The 24,591-nt window shown below is 36.8% G+C and overlaps 1 protein-coding gene across 3 annotated transcripts in view; it reads right to left on the reverse strand.

Annotated features, from left to right (window-relative positions):
• Nucleotides 1-24,591, reverse strand: part of LOC141454926 (glutamate receptor ionotropic, kainate 2-like) — a 381,268-nt gene that overhangs the window by 189,770 nt on the left and 166,907 nt on the right. For all 3 annotated transcript variants that reach the window (XM_074129632.1, XM_074129631.1, XM_074129633.1), the window contains exon 3: nt 7,808-7,969. In XM_074129632.1, coding sequence (XP_073985733.1) covers nt 7,808-7,969 — 162 coding nt within the window. The remainder of the gene's footprint in view (nt 1-7,807; nt 7,970-24,591) is intronic.

Below are 24,591 nucleotides of genomic sequence, written 5' to 3' on the forward strand. Positions count from 1 at the left end.
AACAACCCTCCTTGAGGAGAAACAACCTGTGGTCCTTCTATTCCGACTAAAGATCCTAAATCCGTCCTCCTCATATCCTAAACAATCCTCAAATGTGTTCCCTCTTCCGTCTGACAAACTCCACAGAGAAGATCTGAGCATGAGCCGCCATTACATCTTAAACCATCATATCCAACAAAGTGTCTGAAAGATATCCACGAGACAATATCTTACTTAGAACTTAGGACGGACCCAGTGATAGACCCCACTTGTTAGTCCTTCTGGAGTAATGGAAAAGGGAAAATTCCATTTTAGTAGAGAGAGAGATATTCCTGAGCGTTGTCTTCTTCTACTTTAGATTCCCATTTTCAATCTACGGCATTCCGTGCCTTGAAGTCCCCACTCCCGTAATGGAAACAAGTTTGTTTTCAGCAGTTGACCAGTAGGCATGTGTGCATTTCAGAAGCGTAACTGTGTAGAAGTCGTAACAGTGACGTTTGCAAATTTACGTCATTAAGAGAAGGCTAAATGATGAATGACTTCAAAAAGTATAGATTTATAGATTCAGTTTTCTATTTTATTTATTATATTTTGTGTACTGTGGAAATAGGCCGAATTTGATTTAATACTTCTCCAGAACTCTTGTGTTCTCCAAGTAAAACTGGCTGGAATGTTACATTAGATATGGAGTGACATAAAAATGGTGAAAAGTTTTTTATTTCATTTTTGTATGTAATAATATTGTTTATATGAGATTCTGTTCTACTTCCGCCCATGCCATCAGCCCTTCGCTTTCCTGTAGACGCTTTCGCAGGAAATGGTACCTGTCACATGTACAGTCTTTTCCAGACTGATATATTTTCCGGAGTTTCCCCGGTTCACAAAAAAAAAAGTGTTATGATTATGAAATATAATAGGTTTATTTTACTGAAAATTTTCTTTAATCCAATTAACAAACCTTTTTTTCCAGACTTTGAATTTTTATTAAATACTTGGTTATCTATAAAAATTGGAAGATAAAGAACCTGTATTTGAAGAAGGGCACTTTTGAGGAAGCACAACATCCCTGGTCCCTCTAGGACCTAAAAAAATTTTTAATAAAAAGGAAAAGTCGAATCGATATTCTGGAAATTGGGTCTTGAAGTTGTTTACTCCTTTTTATGCTCAAATTTCCCTCTACATTTCCTTGACTTTGCCCTACTCACAAAGAAGTAGTAGCCGTTTAAGTTTAGATTTCTAGTCTGGAATAACTACACCCTAATTCTGGATAGGGGCTTCTTGGATGTTCTTTAAGCACAATCCATTTTTTATAGTCATCGGGAATCACTTGACTTAACTTGGTGGCGATGACGCGTCAACTATTCCTAGGTTACCGCTAGGTTATCTACATAAATAAACCCGTAAAATCGGATGATTATGGCGATAGATACATTTTCTAGAGTCGGTAACTTACTAGCCGGTGTTTTAACTGGTACCAGGTGGTCCAATGTTGCCATGCCATCCTATCATGTCTTCAGAATTCCTGATCTTCTTATTAATTATACAAGAATATGGATTTAAGTATAACTTTATTTGAGAAATGGTAGCTACGCTTGAATGACGATGTCTACTTGAGGTTAGCAATCAGAGTTTTTTTTGGCCTTGGCTTCCGCCATACAGCCAGCATCGTCTAGGAGCTTATCACTAGGATATCACTCACTCTCGATTCTTACTTATAAATACATTCGCTTCACACATTCATCCCTCTACTATATACAACTATTTACATACAAACTTACAACTAATGGATGGATCAGTACTCTATATTCCAGCCATCCTTATAGCTTAACCTAAATTAAAATCACCGTAATCTTTCTCTAATCATTTTCTTCCATTCATTCTAATCGGCTATAGCTATTAAATACACTCATATTTCTTAGCCAGCTCTGCTACAGATTTAAGCACATAGATGGTGGTGGAGAATATTATGTCTTCGTAGCGAAATGGTGCATCTAAATACCTGTATATGTCGTCAAACATTTGTTTCCTTTCTACTACATAGCTACATCAGAGTTGAATTTTGGTAAGCGTGTTAACCAGTGTGTGCTAAATACATCTCTTAGCAAACGAACTCCCTCTGCTGAGGGTTTTACTTGGACAGTCCATCCCCTTGGGCAGTCAGTAAAGTTGCAATATAACCTTCCTTCTTGCTGAAACTCCAAGAGAATAAAATATGGGCGTGGAGATTTCCTCCTTTGACATTGGACATAGGTTTCTCCAATTACATGGTGTTTTTAGTAACAATAGAATCTTGACATGTGGAGTTGACAAATGGATGTATCGTAAGGAAAACTGGCATATAGGAAGCATTGGAAGGGTATGGGGAGTATTAGTTTGGGGCGAGGAAAGACACGACGTCTGGGAGAGAGGCTCCGTCAAGAACGTATGTCTGTGACATGTGTGATGTGGTTTACCATATTGATGTTAGCGTTGCTGGCCTGGGGAAAACCGCAAGAAAGGTCAACAATTGTGTAATTGTGGCTAAACCACTTCCCGCAAGGACAAAACTTGCACCGTACTTAATAGAATTAGCCATTACTTAACAGTTTTAAGTATTAAGTTTAATTTAAATGAATTCAATTTAAATTAAATAAAATATTCGTGTTTTTTTTTTTTAACGTAAGCCCACATTTCCAGAACCTCCCTCTAACGTGTTTCTGTAGTATAAAGTACGGATTCATTACCTTTAAAACAGAAGTAAATCAACACGTGAACTTTTGTAAATTCAGTTTACCGGAAGTGCCATTTTAGTCAATAAATTCCAGCATTCTCTTCCTCCCCCCGAAATAGTTTCAAAACAATTTTGTTGACGCCATTCGCAGTAAGAGATAAAATCGTGTGAGTGTTCGAAAAATTTTTAGTTTTGAAAACAAATTTGTTTCTTACTAACCTTTTTCTTAAAAAACAGGTTAATACAGTGATTTCTTTAAGTATCTAGCGTCAATAAAAAAAAGTAGTGGTGATTGGGGCACATTTGAACATAATTTACATTTTCTGTTACAGAGTGCGCACAGAATCGTATTATTGAACCTTTTTATTTTGTTTTCTACAACTTTCAAGTCTTCTTGAACAGTTCTATATCAATATACAGTTGGTACTTCACCTACATATCTATATTTTTTTAATTTAAAATTTTTGTGTCAAATATTAATATCTGCCTCACTGGTGGGGTACCTTGAAGACGATATAAAATAGAAAGAAATGATATTACTTTACTCTGAATCTAACTTCTATCAGTTATTTCTCGCACTACTACATTACTTACTCTTTTAAACCACTGAAATCTAGTTCAAAAATCCAGAATGACTCAGTTTGGGATGTTGTACCCGAAAGTGTAATGGGTTTAAGAAGTTTAGGAACAAAATATTCGGTTTGTTGCGCTTCTTAATGTAGCTTCGGACCACTTTCCCCTTCTCTGCAAATAAACAAAAAAAAAAAGTTGCAGGGGTCGGTAGGGCGGCACATTTTAACTGGTGATAATGAAATGTGTGCCCCCTCTCCATCCATAAAAGAAAATATAACATCCAACACTTTTTTGCAAGCAAATAGACTTTAGTAAATACTAGATTTAAAAAAACGAATTCCAAATGTTAATATGGACTAACAAAGACCTTGTACACTACAATCTTCACAATACACTTCCACCAACAAAATGCAACATTCCTCAATTCTGGACTTTACCAAACAATGAAAACGAAGGGAAACTCTGTCAATTATTCAACAGGTCCACCAACAACATTTGGAGGAAATTACCAATCATAAATTTTGTAACTATTTGACGAGGAATTAAAACTGTTTAAAGGGGCCCCCTCTCCAAAACCTGATTATGTGCGAAATGACAGTCAGGACGCTGATTCAAATTTCCAGTTTCCTTTCCAAGGAAGCCCCAGGAAGTGTGGAGAGCCACACTGGTTATGGGTAACCACTCCTTGATGCCCATACCCAGCCAAAACTCGTAACTTAATGAATCGGAATAACATAGTTTCAGTCCTTGAGATTCCAGTCTTTTATTAAAATGTTTTTCTTAGTCAATGATTGCTTTGAAATTTCTGAGTAAGTTGGAAAAGTAAACGATTTATTCAAATTGCAATAATTATGAAATGGAAAATTGAGGTTGCCTAGTCGGAAAACTATGTTCTATCAATATTAGACGTTGGCAGTTTAGTCAGGTAAGAGCAGCGCACTTCTATCAACTAATCCAATTTATACCATCCCTTAACAACCATTCCCTACCAGGTCCTTATATCTTCAGGGACCCATCCTTAGCACCCTCCCCCTCTTCATGACAATAAACTGCCCTCCCCCGCTCCCAAACCAGAACTACAATGTTACTAACTAACCTCTCAAAACAAACTTGTTCCCGAAACACCACCGACAAACTTTCCAGCCTCCTGTGTGGGTTCTTGTATTGTTCCGTGACTTCGATACTCCAAACCTGTGCACACTGTGTCAGTGAGTGGGTATTCTGTGGATATGGAAACATTTAATGGGAATTTATCTTTACCGGTAAGAAGACTATTAACAAGTTTGAACCTGCAATTATCTCTGTAGACACATGTTTTAGTAGTTCTGCCTTATCTATCAGTCGACCCATTAAACCGTTAATATAAAATAAAAAGTAAAGTAATGTCTATTTATTCAAGCAGTTTTTTCGTCCAACTACCAAATTTGGTGTCGTGGACGGAGGCGACTAGCAAACATACTTTACTGTGAATTTCTCATATTAACCATTGGGAATATAGACTAGTACCGCAATACATCTTAGCTTTGCGGGTCTAGCCTATAACCGCCTAACATACTTTACTGTGAATTTCTCATATTAACCATTGGGAATATAGACTAGTATAGCAATACACCTTAGCTTTGTGGGTCTAGCCTATAACCGCCAAACATACTTTACTGTGAATTTCTCATATTAACCATTGGGAATATAGACTAGTATAGCAATACACCTTAGCTTTGTGGGTCTAGCCTATAACCGCCAAACATACTTTACTGTGAATTTCTCATATTAACCATTGGGAATATAGACTAGTACCGCAATATATCTTAGCTTTGTGGGTCTAGTCTATAACTGCTCAGCTACCATGGCGCCTACAATATAGTTATATATATAGCTCCGGGCGCCATAACCTTAGATGTTGACACGCCTTAAATCATTAAATAATAATAATAATAATTTTTTTTTTTACGGAGGGGGAAAATGCATTATGCATCCTCGTGGGAGAAATCCCCACGGTTTGTGGGACCGTCACCCACTAAAAAACCCACCTCCCCTAGAGGTAGAGAAACCCACCCTGAAACCACTTACGCATTACTTCAGGGTGGTGCCTCAGAATAGCTCATGCGAGCTCCTACCGGCCTTTATGCGATTCAGTATTACGACAGGAGCAGACGGAAGTCCAGCTCCTGAATAATAATAATTTTTTTTTTTTTTATTGAAAGGAGGTGAAATGCTTTTTACGCACGGAGTGCCGGACTCCCAACTAAATGACCTACCGGCTAAAACACCCCCCTTCATCCCTGGACCTAGCCTGGATTCACTTATGCAGCATTACATCAGGCCCCCCCATCCTGACCCTAATTAGGGATTCGCTTCCTCCTCATCCAACTCCCTTTTTTTATTTATTAAAACCTCTCTTGCAAAAGTTGCGACCGCTCTCCAATTCGCTCTGCCTGTGAGCATTGCACTTTGGAATCGGTCAGGAGTCCACCGGCCGACGCTCCCCTCCAAATCCCTTCTGAGACGACCCCACCTTTCACACTCAAAAAAGGTGTGATGGGCATCGTCCCTCATCCCTATACAATGGGGGCAGTCCCCTCCCGGCCGCTTGCCCATTTTCCGCAGATAGTCTCGGAAGTAGCCGTGACCAGTGAGAAGCTGGGTGAGATAGTAATCTACCTCACCGAACGACCTCCCGGTCCAACTGTTCACGTCCGAGACTAACTCCGCAGTCCACCTTCCTCTGGTCTCCTCCAGCCATGCAGCCTGCCATTCCCACATAGTACGCAGCCGCTCCTCTCGGGTGACTGCTGTCTTATCCACTTCCCTCCTTCTCCCGAAGATTCTCTTTCGTTCGGAGGCGAGAAATGCAATAGGAATGACCCCCGCAATTACCATCACAGCTGGCTCTGGAACAGTCCGGTATGCATAGGCTATCCGGAGAGCACCGAGCCTCTGAACCCGCGCCAATCGCTTTCTATACGTTTCTTTGCTGAGGGCGTCCGCCCAAACTTCAGCTCCATACAGCAATACTGAGTGTGCAACCCTCGTCAGAACTTTGCGGGTGCGGGCCCTAGGTCCCCCGACGTTGCTCATCAGCCTGCTTAACCTTCCCACGGTTGTAGACGCTTTTTCCGCGGCTCTCTGAATATGCTTTCCAAAGGTTAGCTTGGCGTCGATCGTCACTCCCAGGTACTTAACTGCTTCCGTAGAAACTATTGCCTCCTGCCCAAACTTCCATGGGATGCACACATCTATATGTTTCTTGGTGAGCACTACAATCTCCGTCTTTGCCAGCGCCAGGGTTAAAGCATGTGCAGTCATCCACTGGTTTCCTTCCGCATAACCTGGTTTAATTTTATTTGAGCTTTATTAATATCACGCGCTGATATTAAAGCAGCCACATCATCCGCATAACCAACCAGCATCGACTCCTCTGGTAACGTCAATCGGAGCAATCCGTCGTACGTTATGTTCCATATATCCGGCCCTAAGATCGATCCTTTTGCCACTCCAGCGGAGACATTCATGGATCTAACCCCTTCATCTGTTTGGAACATAATAGTTCGGTTGCTAAAATAATCGCTAATGATCCGCAACAAGTACCTCGGGACCTTAAAATCTTCTTTCAGCGCACGTAGCGCATCTTCCCAGCTAAGCGAATTAAATGCATTCTTCACATCGAGCGTGACCAGGAGAACTATCCTTCGTGAATGGTAATTGTGATCCTCGGCTCTTTTAACTACTCTCACTACTTCTTCCACTGCATTTAAGGTAGATCGGCCAGTTCTAAAGCCATACTGCTTCGGTAATAAATCCTCCGCAGCACGCACGCAGTCAACCAGCCTCCTCCTAAGAAGTTTTTCGTACAATTTCCTGGCAGTGTCCAGCATGCAGAGTGGACGAAAAGATGAGGGGAGCAAGTCCCCTTTACCTTTGCTAATTAAAACAAGCCGCGCCACTTTCCACCGGGTACTAAATGACCCAGCTTTTAGGCAAGCATTGAACATTCCCAACAACAAGTCGGCGGCGTTCTGTTGCGCAACCACTTTAAGTATTTCATTCGAAATGCCATCCGGGCCAGGGGCCTTCCTATTTTTTAGTGTTCGCATTGCTTCTTCTAGATCTTCAGTCATAAACAGGGCTGGGATCTCCACCTCTTCAAAAAGTGCAACCGTCCTAGGAGGGTGGGAAGGGAACAAGCTTTTCAGTATGTCATCCATAGTCCGGATGTCCAATGCTGACTGTTTCTTAAAAATAATAATAATAATAATAATAATAATAATAAAGGAAGGGATTAGCTATGAGGTTAGCATACTGGACTCCCATGCGGAGGTCCCGGGTTCGAATCCAGCTGCTGACCCTTAGATTTCCTCTTCCTAGGAGCTTCTTACAGCTCACTGTCCGGTGATGGACAGTGTTGTCTGTAACGAGAGAACACTGTCCAGAGGCCGGCAGTGCACTGAAAAAAGCTCCGGGCGCCAATAACCTAAGATGTTGACGCGCCTTAAATCATTAAAAAAAAAAAAAATAATAATAATAATAATTAGTCTAACTTCTACTCACCTTTTTTAGACGCATGAAAACTATCGTCCTTAGATACGTATTGTATATCGTAGACTAATGTGGACTTTGGTAGTAACTCTTTATCCTTGTTTATCCTGTAGACTGCATATTTAAAGGCAAGCTCAGTGCTGCTCTCTTTCTGATCTTGGGTGAAAATGGCACCTGGAAGAGCGGAAAAAATAGATAAATTTTAGTTAAATTGAATTATTAGATTTTAGTTAGCTGAAAAAAGAAAATTATCCGTAGAAGCTTGCATGTTTATTGGTTCCCTGACTGGTTTCGAAATTTCATTCATCAGAGGTTCAGTGTAGAGATTTTGAATTCACTTACGTCATCATTTTACACTACACTTGCTGGATTATCAAAAGTAGTGGTCTTGAGTGTGGCTTTGTATGCGGGAGATCCCCAGTTCGAATCCCTCGTATGCATACTTTTTATTTGTTAGACAAAAATTGTTTATAGTAATGTATGAGCTTTCGCCTTCTGCCCGCGACAGGACCTGATTGGTAGTTGGACGTTAAGCCCTGCCTGTAAAAAATTAGCGATTACTTTACTTTTTAGTAAAGCAAAATAAGCTAATGCGATTCTTTAACAAAGAAAACACAATAAAAATGAAAACAAAGAGAGGGGAAAAAGGAAAGATGTCTTCACTTCATGAAAGAAGAAAAGCCCATGAATGGAAAACTTTTTACGCAGTTTTCTTCCAGCTGGTACACCACCACACTCTTTCACGGCTCTTCTAAAAAGGAGTATGGAAGAAAAATTGCAGGCCAAAGTAAAGAGGAAAATGGTTGCCACTCATTATTTTATCATTTCTTGGCAGGAAACCTCTCGGGATAATTACTTATTCAAGGAATTCTTAATACCGATGTTACTTCCGCTTTTATCCAGACCGCTTTCCCCGTTTTTCTTGGTTTTCCTTGAGAGCTTCTTTAATCATTAAAGGATTTTATTATAATTTTATTTTTATTTTTTTTAGCACAACTAAACTTGACATCGAATTCGATTTTAGGTTATTTCCTGTGAAATCAAAAATTCGACTCTATTGCTAAACATGTTAAGCGAAAGTAAAACCAAAACTGTAGATATTACGATCAGCGTGAAGCAGATATGTCTTGTCAGATATAATTATGTAAATTATGTTACCCTGTACATGAATATGTATACAATTTATGTATTTATACTACATACATATAAAAGGTGGTGGGGGCGTAGCTTGAGGAAATGCACGTGTGGCGCTCTCCTAATATCACGTTGAAACATTCCCAACGCTGCCAACTTCCGAATGGTGGTGATTCATCAATTATCTCTTGATGTAAAACAGGTGATTTAGATATCTTTTATGCAAATTAAATTTCCCAACTAATCTTCATGAGAATCATTAAAATTAGCGCCAATGGGATTGAGTTATATCTCTTATTAATTTCTCCAATGGTTAACGTATTTTTTGGTGGGTGGGGGGAAATCAGGGCCGTGACTCATCTGGGTTTCTCTTTATTATTTATTAATTTCTTTTAATTTAAGGCACGACAACATCTGAGGTCATTGGCGCCCAGAGCTTTTCTTTTTCTAAGCACTTTCCTCCACAGTGAGCTTAACAAGCTCTCAGAAATAGAAACTCTAATGTTCAGCTGCTGGATTCGATCCCTGAATCTCGGAACACGCTAACCCAGAACTAATCCCTTCCCACATCTTTATTATCATTGTTCATTTCATCTCATTATTCCCAATCTCCTTACTGAAGGAGTGAGATAAATAGATATAATTACTGTTCATTATTTTTGGTGACTGAATCATAGTTTCAATAGGATAAAAAATTAATGCCAGTATCAGTCATGATAAACTTTATTATGCCGAGCTTTCGACCTAGGGACTATCTTCAGGGCTAATTGACAATGTAATATTTTACATCAATAAAGGTTGGTGTGTCTTCTGTCTTGTCTTGCTCATGGACTGAATGTGATCGGTCTGTGTGTGATTGTGTTTGGTTGTAAGGAAGTCAGTGTTGCCAATTGTCAAGTATTTTTGTAATAAAAGTTGGCCTTTCTGAATCGTTCCCTATATCAACAGGACTCAGGCAAGGTTGCTGTGTTTCGCCCGTCCTCTTTAACATCTTTATCGATGTAGCCCTCTCTGATTTGAAGAGAAAATGTTCTAAGATGGGAGGGAAAGTAGGAGAAGAAACCCTATACACGTTGCAGTTTGCGGACGATCAAGTGTTTATAGCTGAAGATGAGGAGGACCTATCGTACATGTTGAGGAAACTACTTAGCAGCGTACTCAGAATGGGGTTTAGAGGTCAACAAGTCCAAAACGCAGTATATGGTGGTAGGTGGATCTTCCCCTACGTCCCTGATTGTGGATGATTGGCAGCTGCATCCGTGTAGCGAGTTCAAGTACCTGGGTGCCTGGTTATCGGCTCCTGGGTCTTCAGAATTGGATATCCAAAAGAAAATTGTAAAGGGAAAGCAAGCTATTCAATTATTGAACTCGGTACTTTGGAGTAAATCTATCCGCATGGAAATTAAAAAAAGGCTCTTCCACGTTTTCTTGGCAATATAACCCTCTATGCGGCAGACACTTGGAGCCTAACGAAGAAAATGGAAGATAGGCTATAGGCCTTAGAAATGGATTTTTGGAGAAGAAGCTGTGGGGTCTCCAAGATATCCGGAAATCCGTAAACGTGTTGGAATACAAAAAAGAACATTTTTTATTCCATCGAAACACGGAAATTAAAGTAGTACGGCCACGTGATGCGCATGAGTGGTGAGAGATGGCCTATGAAGATGATTGATTTCATTCCTAGTGAGAGGAGAAGGAAAGGAAGGCTTAGGAAAACTTGGATGGAGGAAATGGCCTCTAGAGGCCTTCGGGAAGGGGAGTGGGTGGACAGGAAATCTTGGACTTTGGGCATTGGGGATATGATTCTTTAGGAATTGTCTTAAACCCCTTAAAAAAAAAAATCAATTAAAGGAAGTTCCTTAGAGAAGAGGGGGGATATGTAGATTTTTTTCTAAATTAAAAAGAATTAATTATAACCACGAATATTCTGAGTTGGAAGAATATTAATTTGAATAATCGTGTGAATTTTCACACAGAAGATTTTTTTTTAATTTAATCGTGAAATTTCGCTAAAGAAGTAACATTAACTGACAATAACTTTGCACAATAAAGTTAGGTCTGAAAATTAATATAAAAAGTCCATTAAGTTACGGAAAATTAAGCTTTTTTCTTTCTTTCCCTTTTAATCCGGAAGTTAGTTTTCTTAAAGTTTCCCTTTTCTTTCTTTATTATTATTATTATTATTAATGATTGCTGGAAAAGCTCGCCCTTATAAAAGATCATTCTTTTAATCATCAGTCAGTTACGAAAACTTTGTAAAAAATGTTACTTAAAAGAGAAAATATGAAGCGGCTATATTTCCGGTATCCTATGTAATTAAGTGTCCATTTATTCACTTTATTACTTTATCGTACTGAAAAACAAAGAAATTTATGGCCTAGGCCGGAAATTAATGAGAAGTTTATTACTATCATTAATGTGTTTACATAATAACGTTATTTGGTGAGGCGCCACGGTAGCCGAGCGGTTAGAGGCGAGACCTGCAAAGCTAATATGAATTGTGGTACTAGTCTATATTCCCAATGGTTAATGTGAGAAATTTATAGTAAAGTATGTTAGGCGGTTAGAGACTAGACCCGCAAAGCTAAGATGTATTGCGGTACTAGTCTATATTCCCAATGGTTAATAAAAGAAATTTACAGTAATGTTTTTAGTCGCCTCCGTCCACGACACCTGATTGGTAGTTGGACGTTAAGCCCCACCTGAAAAAATAGGCGATTCCTTTTACTTTACCTTTTACATTATTTGGCGAATTCATGTTTCGAAAGTTTGGAACCACCAAAATTTAAGATCAATTTATGGAACACGCTGAACTGAATCCCAATAGATCTAATAGACCAGAAACTTCTGTAAGCTAAGATCTGGAATCAAACTACCGGAAATACCTACCACATTACTCGATAGATTTATTCCAACAAAATTGATGACGCTTTAATTTTATCAGAATTGTGTGAATAGAAAGATTGATTCGTAGTTCCTTAAAACTGCTAAACGTCTTGCTAAGCGGCGTCTGACCTGAGAACTGTTAACACAGCAACCAGTAATAGACCCGGCCAACAGTACAGGGATAAACCCTCCTGGGGGAATTCTGGCTATCTGACTACAGACACACAAATTTACCCGAAGTGGTTAGTCATGCGCATTGCACTTTTGTTTATAGAGGAAGTCCGTATTAATTATTGGCTGGCAACGTTCGCTAACAACGCAAACCCATTATTCTAGTTCAGTTTGTTTCAAGCCCAACGTTTCTGTATATTTAGTTTTAGGCTGTGATGATAAATCTTAATTGTAAATATATGAAAATATATGGGGGCACTGTTTCGAAACTACATTAATATTAATCAAAAATTCCCTCACCATGAATCACCAAAATTGGTGAGCTACAGCCCAACATAAATCACATTTTTCGATTTCTGTCGTTCATCTACTCAGTAAGCCTGATAAACTAGGTCATTGGAAAAAATTAAGAAAAATTTTGGTGAAAATGTAGAAGTAAATCTGAAAATTTTTAAAGTTGTTGTGGCTCAAAATTTTCTTCTGTCATAATTTCCTGTTACTGTGGGCCATTTGGTTAATAATGGGTATCAGTAACTGGACCTGGAGAAAAAGTTCCATCGGGGGGGGGCTAGGGTACCTAAGGTCCCCCCACCCATGGAGCCACTCAGACCACTCCACAGGCCCCTCTACTAGCTACTCTAATATCACCACAACCACAGAAGACACGCTGGTAAGTTTCAGCAACCGGTACTTGGCTATCTTGTCTTCTTTTTTGCTTGGTAATTGCCATTTTTCATTTTTATTTTTGTTGCCAAGGAAACAAAAAAAAAAAACATGCAAGCTACGACGTGTAAAATCAAAGATAAACATGTCTGTGCATGTTTATATAAAATAAAAATAACTGCTTACCTAATGCGCACTGCATATTACAGTTTACATAGAAGTAATCCAGTTAGTGAGCCAAAAAAACAACTTTTGTTTTTGTTTTTTTAATAAAAGCTCAGTAACTTTTTGCCTCGGTAATATTACAGTAGCAGCCATGTACAAAAACCACAGCATCCTATATAGTAATTAAGTTTAACGTATATAATTACATTTTCACCTCGTTACCTTCTATTTTATAGCTTTCCTTCCGCAGAAGACATAATTACAATATTATTTAATTATTTGTTGAATATGAGAGATAAAAATTAATGAAAGTTTGCTCTCTTTTTTTATCTGCTCTCAGGAAGAGTTATTGCGATCTTGCGAAATTTATTATAAATTGAGATTATGATCGATTATATTTTATTAACCGCATGAAATTCTTGTTAAACGTTTATTACTCCTGTAATTTTTGGCCCGTAACCTTGAAATTCACAAATTCTCACACGTTTCATTCTTCCCTGATATCCCATTTTGATCTGATTGATAATCCATCCGGATAATCGCAATATGTCAACGTTCTTTACTAATTCTTTTATTATGCTCGGAGGATGTATTATACATTGAGATGTTATCAATACTTATCAACATTCATTAGCATCTGATTACGGCTGTAGGAAGCGAAACGTTACTACAACTCTCAAAATTCCAATGAAATCATTATTCCTTTAGGAAAATGCATGATCAATTTTCAATCTAAAATTTAGGGTTATAATGCATGTTAAATGAGATATAAAACACATCCTTATATCTGCGTTGAGTGACCAAGTCGGTTCAAAAAAGATGAAAAAGAAGAAGGTTACATTAAAGGTAGTATACGCCTACTTTATAAGTGGCAAGTCAATCCAAGGTTGGTTCAAAGTAATATAAAGTGAGATTTACTGTAATTCACTCATATATCTGAAACAATTACTCACAAATCAACTGAACAATGTAGTCTTATCGAGGAACTTTCTAGTCTAAGAACTTCCAACAAAACTAGGTTCCACAAAAGTTGAACAACAAAGAAGTAGCTAAACTTACTTACTTCATTAACATGGAGATGTGTAGTAAATAGATTGCCAAAATATAGACTAACACATAAATAAGTTTCATGTAATGTGGTAAAAAATACATTAAATATGATCGTAAGGTGGAGTATAAGTCTAGTGAGTCTCCAAAATGGTTAAATGTGAGTGTAAGGTGGACCTATATTAGTCTAGTGAGTTGTCAATATGGTTAAATGTGAGGGTAAGGAGATCCTGTGTAACTCTAGTGAGTCGACAATATGGTTAAATATTAGTGTAAGGAGGACCTATGTAAGTCTTGTGAGTTGCTAACATGGTTTAATGTGAGTGTAAGGTGGACCTACATTAATCTAGTGAGTCACCAACATGGTTAAATGTAAGTGCAAGGTAGACCTACTTAGTCTAGTGAGTCGTCAACATGGTTAAATATGAGGGTAAGGAGATCCTGTGTATCTCTAGTGAGTCACCAACTTGGTTAAATGTAAGTGTAAGGTGGACCAACTTAGACTAGTGAGTTAGTAACATGGTTAAACGTGAGTGTAAGGTGAACCTACATTATTAGTCTAGTGAGTCTCTAACATGGTTAAATGTGAGTGTAAGATAGTCCTACATATGTCTAATGAGTCACCAACATTGTTAAATTTGAGTGTAAGATATTCCTATATAAGTCTAGAGAGTCGTTAACTTGATTAAATGAGAATCTAGAAACTGCATTTATGTTTACAGATATTGCCGCTAGAGTTCTCTACTGAATGGAGTGTAAAGTAAGGTTACAGCCTTATTTAATGGCGGCCTACAAGTCTACAATGTGCCTATTTCTCTTTTATCTCTTTCACGATTAAACAATACAAATTCTCAACTTTTTTGATTCTGTTAACGATAATTGTGTAAAACATGAGGTATTATACCAAAAGAAATATTATTTATCGTATTTTTTTAGGGATTTTTTTTTATTGCTTTAATCGATAGTTTATGAAATACCTATGGGAGAAATGTTGGAAAAAAAAATTTAAATTAATTATTTCATTGAAAATAAAGCACTAGCCAATCACAATGCAGTACGGTGGCTGACTGTGGGCGGGTCATGCCCACCTCTAGCGTCATCACTCCCACCACTACTGTAGCCACGCCCCGCCCAATGGAAACCAGTTATGGGCTGGTCACAGCATACTAACAATGGTGCTGCAATACCTTTCGCTTATTTTTCTAAATCTTTTACTATTTTCTCATATTTTATTAACTTTTCTTTCTTATTTTAGTAATAATATTAATCTTACGTAGATATTGAGAAATAATGCTAACAAATTATAGGTAAAAAAATCATTCTCAATTCTCAATGAATTTTTTATTAAGTTAAGATCGTTTTCGAATAGTTTCCTCTAATATTCGACAGTTTCACTTCACTTTCTCAAGAAAAGAATCTCGTATGAACACTCACATGACTTTTTTTTACCATAATTTACGAATATAACTGAATTTTATTGTAACTAAGAATTGAAAAATAAAAAGAAAAAAGAGATCAAATTAATAATAATGCTGATAGAATGCGACATCTTCCCTCTGAACCAAACTATTAATTGAACAATAATCACAAGCCAAACTGACATTTAAGGCTTAAGTACGCCATTAGAATCAGCTTCAAATGAATCAGTTTGGCGAATTCATAGTAAATTACAGGAAAAGCCTTTCTTTGAAATTTCACTTCCGGTGTATTGATTAACTTTCTTCTCGGAAGTTTGGTTAGAAATTTAGTAATCAAATACTTGGAGGTAGTAAAACCTTAAAATATCTAAATTGGAAGTTTAGAAAACCTTATTTAACCCCTCGTAAATAAATAATGTTATTTGGGAAAAACGGTTGTTATAAATGTAATATTCCTAAATGTAGGTAGTGTGTAAGTAATTTAAAAAAATTAATCGATTTTCGAAATAATCGTTTGCTTACTGCAGAATTATTCCATAATGTGATTGGCTGATTCTCTTCAAATTTTGAACATTAGTTAACTTTTAAATCGTTTTAATATTTTATAGATGGTATGGCAGTCCATTTTACAGGAATGACACTTAGACGGAAGTCCCACTCTCTCTCACTCACTCATAAGAGTTCATTTATGAATTCCTCTTGGAAAATGTTTCGTCTGGCGTTTGTCGAGGTATCGTCGAAGAAATGTCTAGCTCATTCATAGTAGAGTAGGGCAGATTAACAATAAACTATGTGCAATGATTTATTCCAAGTGTTTTCCTTGAAGTATTTACAGCTGTTTTTCGGGAGCGATGCAGGCATTTTCTTGACTTCATTATTTAAACACTTTTCATCTTCCTGCAGCGCAAAAAAAGAGGGAACAAAAAAGCCTATATCCCTCCCAACACGGCTCTCCTTCCGGCCTAATCTCAGTTTTAGTACTCTTGCCAAAACAGTATTGCATTAATATGAGTAGTGATAATAATTTAGAAATACAGGAAGTTTATAAGAAGCTTGGTTAGATTAAAGAGGAGAAGTTTTGCATAATAAAAGATGGCAGTATACATATCGTAAAGTCTAAAGTACAGTCATTTTCTTCAACCATGAATGGTTGTGCTTTCCATTTCCACGCCCACTTCTTACCCCAAGGCCATAACCGAGTATTGTAAGCTTTTTCTAGTTTACTTTAGGTACGGAGATAAGGGAGTTGATAAGAGGGTTGAGAGTTTTCATCTTTAAAATACACTGTGTCATGCGCATACGAGTACAAACTACCTCTAAGAATTGCAACTTCAAATTTAAGTTCTGCCAACAAAAGTAAATTATTATTATTATTCTTAGTGGGTAAAACTAGATTGTTTTAATTTTGTGAAAGATTACGTGATTAGCAAAATTAGCATTTAATTAGGTGCACATTTTAGTTAAATAACATGTTTTGTTTAATTAAAAAGGAAATCGCGAAATGTTGTGAGCAATTCGCTTATTAGTCGTTATGATAATAAGAAAATTGGTAACCTTAGGGAAATTACTTAATTATTTAAATTTCTTTAAACGTTCAGATTGTAGATTGTAAAGTAAAAGTAAAGTAAAGTAATCGCCTATTTTTTCAAGCGAGGCTTAACGTCCAACTACCAATTAGGTGTCGTGGACGGAGGCGACTAGCAAACATACTTTACTATAAATTCTCTCATATTAACCATTGGGAATATAGACTATTACCGCAATACATCTTAGCTTTGCGGGTCTAGCCTATAACCGCCTAACATACTTTACTATAAATTCCTCATATTAACCATTGGGAATATAGACTAGTACCGCAATACATCTTAGCTTTGCGGGTCTAGTCTATAATCACCTAACATACTTTACTATAAATTTCTTTTATTAACCATTAAATAAAATCCAAGGCCTAAGTCCGAGAATCGAACCCAGTACCACAATACATATTAGCTTTACTGGTCTCGCCTCTAACCGCTCGGCTACCTTGGCGCCTAGATTGTAGATTGTATTAGAAGGGCGTAATCCACCAAAAAGGGGAACGAACGCAGGCAATCCAAAATGTCTATTGTTCTCCGCCAAACCTCTCATCTCATGAGTGACACTGGGGCTTCAAGACCAATAAATACGGCTACAGATTGCCAGATGCCAATACAATAAACTAAAAAAGTAGCAACAGTACACTAGGGAGCATGGTGACTCAATCGCTACAGTGCACTGGAATAAACCTAGAAAGTTCTGGTAAAGATTACCAGATGCTACAATCTCCGGGAGGGAAACATTTAACCTCCCCGAAGACGAGAAATCTAGTTTTACAGAATAAACTGGACACACCTCCCACAAAGTGCCGCACAGTCTCATTGGGGGACTCACCACAGCCAGCACAGATTGGCGAAACTGGGTGAGGCCACATTTAAAAAAGATGGCACTCTAAATTCGCATGTCCAAACTTGCTGCTAAAACCAACCATAGCCGATTTAGACAGGCCAAAGAATTCTTTAAATGTTAAATTTCACTCAAATAAAATTAGATTAGATATTAATTGAAGACTGCCCTTCAATCTTGGTGGTGAAAACTTCTTTTTATTCAACTCGTGAGTAAAGAATCCACCTTAGGCACTGGTTACACAGGGTGTTCACTCAGATTTTTTACTTTTTTTTAAATGACGCAATTAAAAAGATAAAATAAAATTCATACTCAAATAATTAATAAATGCGAACCAATGAATTTAAGACGAAGAAACTATAAAAGAAATGCTTTACGAATTGCTATTGTATAAAAAGCTGCCTTTACAAAGATTTGTGGTAATATTTTATTCAACTCGATAAATCATGGAGAGAGACCACGATTTAGGAGCCCCTGGCCGCTGTAAATAAATCATGTTTATCTTTTGAAAGATATGTTCAAATAAAAGTAAAAAAAGAAAAGACAGTGAAAAGCAAAGAAAAGTAAAGAAAATTCTTTATTTTGTTGGAATTAGAAATTTATGTGGAGTTGTACTTTTTTGTTAGTTTGGATTGGCTGACATTGTTCATTTTTTCTCTCTCTTTTTTTCCACGTTCTCTCTCTCTCCTACTCTGCCCTTTAAAGGAAGCTACCACTTTTCACGGGAAATACCCTTTTATAGACCGGATAAAAAAGCTGGTTTTCACGAAATTAGTCTGGCTTTTTTTTTTTTTGTGAACAACTCCACAAATTAGAAATTCCGAAGTGTTGTCATTTTTTTAAATGATTTAAGGCGCGTCAACATCTAGGGCGCCCAGAGCTTTCTTCAGTGCACTGCCGGCCTTCGGACAGCGTTCTCTCGTTACAGACAACACTATACCATCACCCGGACAGTGAGCTGTAAGAAGCTCCTAGGAAGAGAAAAAATCTAAGGGTCACAGCAGCTGGATTCGAACCCGGGACCTCCGCGTGGGAATCCAATACGCTAACCACATAGCTAATCTCTTCCCTAAGTGTTGCCATTAGTGAGCTTTTGGACCAAATCATGCCATCTTGAAATGACACTCAATTGACTCAAATTTACTAATTAATGATGCCCTCAAAACCGGAAACCCTGTACCGTTCTCAAACTAGAAAGTCAAATTAAGTTCTTTACGTTCAAAAAAAAAAAAAAAAAGAAAACATTTTGTCCAATGTTTTTCTTTCTAGTTCTTTTTCCCTCGACTAGATCACAATGGAAATGGAAAAACTTCTACTTTTTTCCACTTTATTAACAGTTTGACATCTTGAATTTACTTTTATTTCTTTTCCTAGTTTTTTATTTTATTTTTCTTACATCGTTCCTGTCTTGGGAATATTCCAAGTTTTTCTTTTTCAGGGGAAGAAAAAGGAAAACAAAAATTCTCTAAAAAAGTAATAGGTTAAAAAGTTTTATATCAGTCTGACACATCAATTTTTTTTTTTTTTTTCTATACACTGTTACCAACATTGCTTTGTTCACAAAAAAAAAATCCCTAACCCTGTCGCTAGTTGGCCCGGAGACGGAAAAAGAGAAGTGAAGACCATGTTACCGTAAGTAATTTTCACCTGCATAAAGAAAATATTAATTGGTCTTGCCCTTTTTTAGTAGGGAGAGGGATGTAGGTCAAGTGGGTTGGAAAAAAAAGGACCTAAGGGCACCTCTTTCCCCTTCCAGCTAGCCCTTTGGTTTTTCTACATTTTCTGTATTCCATTTTTTTTTTTTTCTTTTAAAGAACCCAATTAAAATGCATTGCTTTTATTCGTAATTCATTTGCTTGATAAAAAATTTCTTGTTAATTATTGAAATATTTTAGATTTTAATTTTTTTTAAAAAAGTAATTAGTGAAATCATTGAGGAATTTCTATATAGGAAAATCTAAAAATTTCCTCAGGTTCTGGTAATTAGTTCTGGGAGATACTCACGAAAAGGGAAAGGAGTTGCTCATAGGTTAGCGAACTGGATTCCCACGTGGAGATCGTGCGTTCAAATTCAGCTCCTTGCCTCCCTTAGGCTTACTTTTCCTAAGAGTTTCTTACAGCTCACTGTCCGCAAGCTAGCAGTGCCTTAACCTCGGATCTATGAATAACTCTCCAATCTCCATGTTGCTATAGAAACCATTTTCATCAACTGGGATGGGGAAACCACAGAAATTCCTCTTCAGGAAACCTTCTTTCCCAAAGTAAGTTAACAATCAATCAATCAATCTTTTTACTGTTTTTAAGATAATATCTTGCAACAAGGGTTGAGTCAATTTACAAGATAATAACAGTAATTACAATAAGACGAAATAATATAATAATTATAAAATAAACTTACTCTGTTTAATATGATACAGAAAATAGATAAATAGTAATAATAGTAATAGATAAAAATAAATGGTAGTACGTAATAATATCTAAACACAATCATTTACTTCGAAACCAGACAAAATGGCGAGAAAAAGGGATATAAAATAAATCAGATTGGACTGCTACGAACTCTCCATGAAGTGTTTTAACTTTAAAGATTTCTGAACGTACGAGAAAGATGTTATTCAATTTACAATGAGTGTCTATTGTCAGTAAATTTGACAGTGTATCCTCGCCCATAGGGTACTGAAATATAGTTTAAAAGATACATTTGCCTAAAATAGGGCATGATAAAAGGAAGTGTCCTAGATTATCGCTTTCAAATGCACAGAAGTTACATTGTTGCTCAGGATTAAGGAAGATTCTACAGTACTTGCTTCCAAAAATATCCTCAATTGGCTGGCTATCCCTTAATTTGTTTATGTGACACTGAAAAAAAATGAGATACGATTCTCGCGAGTCCTAAAGAACTTATTATTTCTAAAAACTGGATTATAGGATGATTGATCGAAGTTAACTTAATTCATGGGTGCCTCAATTAGAAAAAGCCTTAACGTTGCGTTGCGATCTGTTTCATTAACAGAATGCTTGCCATATTATCTTTAGTTGGACTCGGACATACCTTTTGATTGTGACGTTGTTTTTCACATAAATGAGTTCATTCGAGACTTTTTAGAATTTTGTGTGCTAGTAGGCCTACTGGTCCGTGGACTTCCGGTTTGCGATACTAAGTGTCTTCAGTTTAAACAATTTTGGGCCCTCTGCATGTTTCGCTTTACTAAGTAAGAACTAGCCCTCACTTGGGCGCCACGGTAGCCGAGCGGTTAAGATACTAGAGACCCGCAATGCTAAGATGTATTGTTGGTTTAGTGGGTTCGATTCCCGGTCTTTAGGCCTTGGATTTTATTTAATAGTTAATAAAAGAAAAGGGATAGCGGAATAAGAGGGGTCTGGCGGCCCCCACCGGTTTTGAAACAATCGACCCAAAAACTTTGGAGGAGACCGAAAAAAAATTTTTTGAAATTTTTTCCAACCCTCTCCAACCCCACAAAAACCCGTAAACGAGAAAAATGTGTTTTTTTGATATTTTAATTTTTTGCGAGCGTTCTAATCCTTTTAAAGCGGTTCCAACGCAACTAAAAATTTATTTTGGATGTGTAGATGTTCCCTGAATTTTTTCGGTTTTTACTGTACAGTTAAATGAAGTGAAACATAGCTTTGAATCCAAAAAAATCGTTAAAAATCGGGATTTTTTAAAAACAAGTCTTCGGCATTTTGGGCTTACTCGATGGAAAATGACGGCCTAACTATGGTTGAAAGATACACTCTTACTCTACAAAATGGCGCAATTGAAACTCAATTTGGTTGCTTGTTGTCTGCGATAACTCAATTTGAGTAAAACGCGAATTTAAAAGGTATGCGATTTTGGCCTATAAAATAAGTCACAATTTAATTAAACAAAAAAGCACCAAAAATAATGTTCGTATAAAGGTATTCTAAATCGCTGATCAAGAATTTGATGTCAAAACCATGTTTCGACAATTGACAGCTGTTAAAAATGCTGCCAACAAAAAACGAAGAATTCATTTTTTTTCAATTTTTTTTAAATGCACGGATAATTGTTTTTATTTTCAATTCATTGAGGTAATTATAATCTTGAATTTGATGATAAAAGTATATGTTGATAAAACGTCATATCACATTTTTTTAGTTTGATTTTGTCGAAGATGTTAATTTTTTGAAATTTTTTTTCGCTAAAACAGAGATGCCACCAAAAAAACGAAAACTTTCAAATGATGAATGAATGATGAACCTGTAAAAAGGATCTTCAAATCTTTTTCTGTCATTTCGGGAAAGTCTGATACATCGTCTGATGTCAATGGTTTGAAGATCCTGATGCTGACAAGTTTGAGAGTTCTGATAATTGTCGTTCCACACGATCACGATCTTGCGGAAAAGTTTCGTGATGACTGTGGCTTGTTGATGGTAAATTCGGATCCGCACTGACTAGACGAGTTGAACGACGACATTTTCCGCACAGAACGTTTCCTACATCCACTTCTTTGTCCAGTTCAACCGAAAACAAGTTGGCTTCTTCTTCTGAAGTAATGACTTTTTTTTGCCCGGTGCCGTATCGCAACAGTAGGTCGCATTTTATGCACCTTTCATCATTTGGAAGTTTTCAAATCCAATTCCTCGGATTCGAATCTACCATCACGAGCCTGACACCTCGAGCTGACTCCGCAGAATCACATTAATATATACACTTATTTTTCCCACATTACTCTCGTATGCTCTTACGCTCTTACGCTGCTTATGCTCATGTTCTGATGTACTCTTAATCATTTTACACGCTCTCCTGCGATTGTATTCATGTCAAACCCTCCGAGTGTTAACATCTATTTTTGCTGTTAAATAAAATAGTTTTCTTCAATTACATTCTCAATCTAGGTATTTATCCCACAATGTTGTATATATGTAATATAAAGTAAATAAGATATGCATATTTTTAGGACAGCTAATTATTCCAATATTTTACTATAAGTAAAATTAGGGGGACTAAATTAAATTACAATTGAGAAATCAATAATTGTTGTTGAATAATCTACTTGTGGCTTGTTGATGGTAGATTCGAATCCGAGGAATTGGATTTGAAAACTTCCAAATGATGAAAGGTGCATAAAATGCGACCTACTGTTGCGATACGGCACCGGGCAAAAAAAAGTCATTACTTCAGAAGAAGAAGCCAACTTGTTTTCGGTTGAACTGGACAAAGAAGTGGATGTAGGAAACGTTCTGTGCGGAAAATGTCGTCGTTCAACTCGTCTAGTCAGTGCGGATCCGAATTTACCATCAACAAGCCACAGTCATCACGAAACTTTTCCGCAAGATCGTGATCGTGTGGAACGACAATTATCAGAACTCTCAAACTTGTCAGCATCAGGATCTTCAAACCATTGACATCAGACGATGTATCAGACTTTCCCGAAATGACAGAAAAAGATTTGAAGATCCTTTTTACAGGTTCATCATTCATTCATCAATTGGAAGTTTTCGTTTTTTTGGTGGCATCTCTGTTTTAGCGAAAAAAAAATTCAAAAAATTAACATCTTCGACAAAATCAAACTAAAAAAATGTGATATGACGTTTTATCAACATATACTTTTATCATCAAATTCAAGATTATAATTACCTCAATGAATTGAAAATAAAAACAATTATCCGTGCATTTAAAAAAAATTGAAAAAAATGAATTCTTCGTTTTTTGTTGACAGCATTTTTAACAGCTGTCAATTGTCGAAACATGGTTTTGACATCAAATTCTTGATCAGCGATTTAGAATACCTTTATACGAACATTATTTTTGGTGCTTTTTTGTTTAATTAAATTGTGACTTATTTTATACGCCAAAATCGCATACCTTTTAAATTCGCGTTTTACTCAAATTGAGTTATCGCAGACAACAAGCAACCAAATTGAGTTTCAATTGCGCCATTTTGTAGAGTAAGAGTGTATCTTTCAACCATAGTTAGGCCGTCATTTTCCATCAAGTCAGCCCAAAATGCCGAAGACTTGTTTTTAAAAAATCCCGATTTTTAACGATTTTTTTGGATTCAAAGCTATGTTTCACTTCATTTAACTGTACAGTAAAAACCGAAAAAATTCAGGGAACATCTACACATCCAAAATAAATTTTTAGTTGCGTTGGAACCGCTTTAAAAGGATTAGAACGCTCGAAAAAAATTAAAATATCAAAAAAACACATTTTTCTCGTTTACGGGTTTTTGTGGGGTTGGAGAGGGTCGGAAAAAATTTCAAAAAATTTTTTTTCGGTCTCCTCCAAAGTTTTTGGGTCGATTGTTTCAAAACCGGTGGGGGCCGCCAGACCCCTCTTATTCCGCTACTCCCTTTATAGTAAAGTATGTTTGCTAGTCGCCTCCGTCCACGATACCTAATTTGGTAGTTGGACGTAAAGCCCGCCTGGAAAAATAGGCAATTACTTTTTAAATAGCCTCACTTCATTTTGAGTACCCCTCATCCTGTTTAGATGCCTCAGATCTTTTAAGCCAGTTCACTGCATCTAAGTAACAGATTTTCAACTTAAGTAAGGATTAAATTATTGTTTGTACAATATTAAACCGTACAGTGTTGCCACTACATAAATTTAAACAAAAAAAAAAACAAAAAACGTCTTCCTCAGATATTCAATAACATGCAAATTCCATGTTTTTCCCTAACTCTAATATATTTTGTACAAGGAGAGGGTAAAAAAAAAAAAATCGCAAGTGAAAAAGGAAAATGCAGACTATATTAGAGGAAGAGAGAGAGAGAGAGAGAGAGAGAGAGAGAGCGGAAGCAAAAAACAAAACACAGAGGCACAACCTGTAGAGTTGATATTTTCATTTTAATCAGGGTCTTTATAGATTGAAATTTTTTTTTGTTTTAACCATAAATCTTTTC

Source organism: Rhodnius prolixus, unplaced genomic scaffold (assembly GCF_049639745.1).
Source record: "Rhodnius prolixus isolate KJV_2025 unplaced genomic scaffold, Rpr scaffold_15, whole genome shotgun sequence".
In the NCBI taxonomy this organism is placed as follows: domain Eukaryota; kingdom Metazoa; phylum Arthropoda; class Insecta; order Hemiptera; family Reduviidae; genus Rhodnius; species Rhodnius prolixus.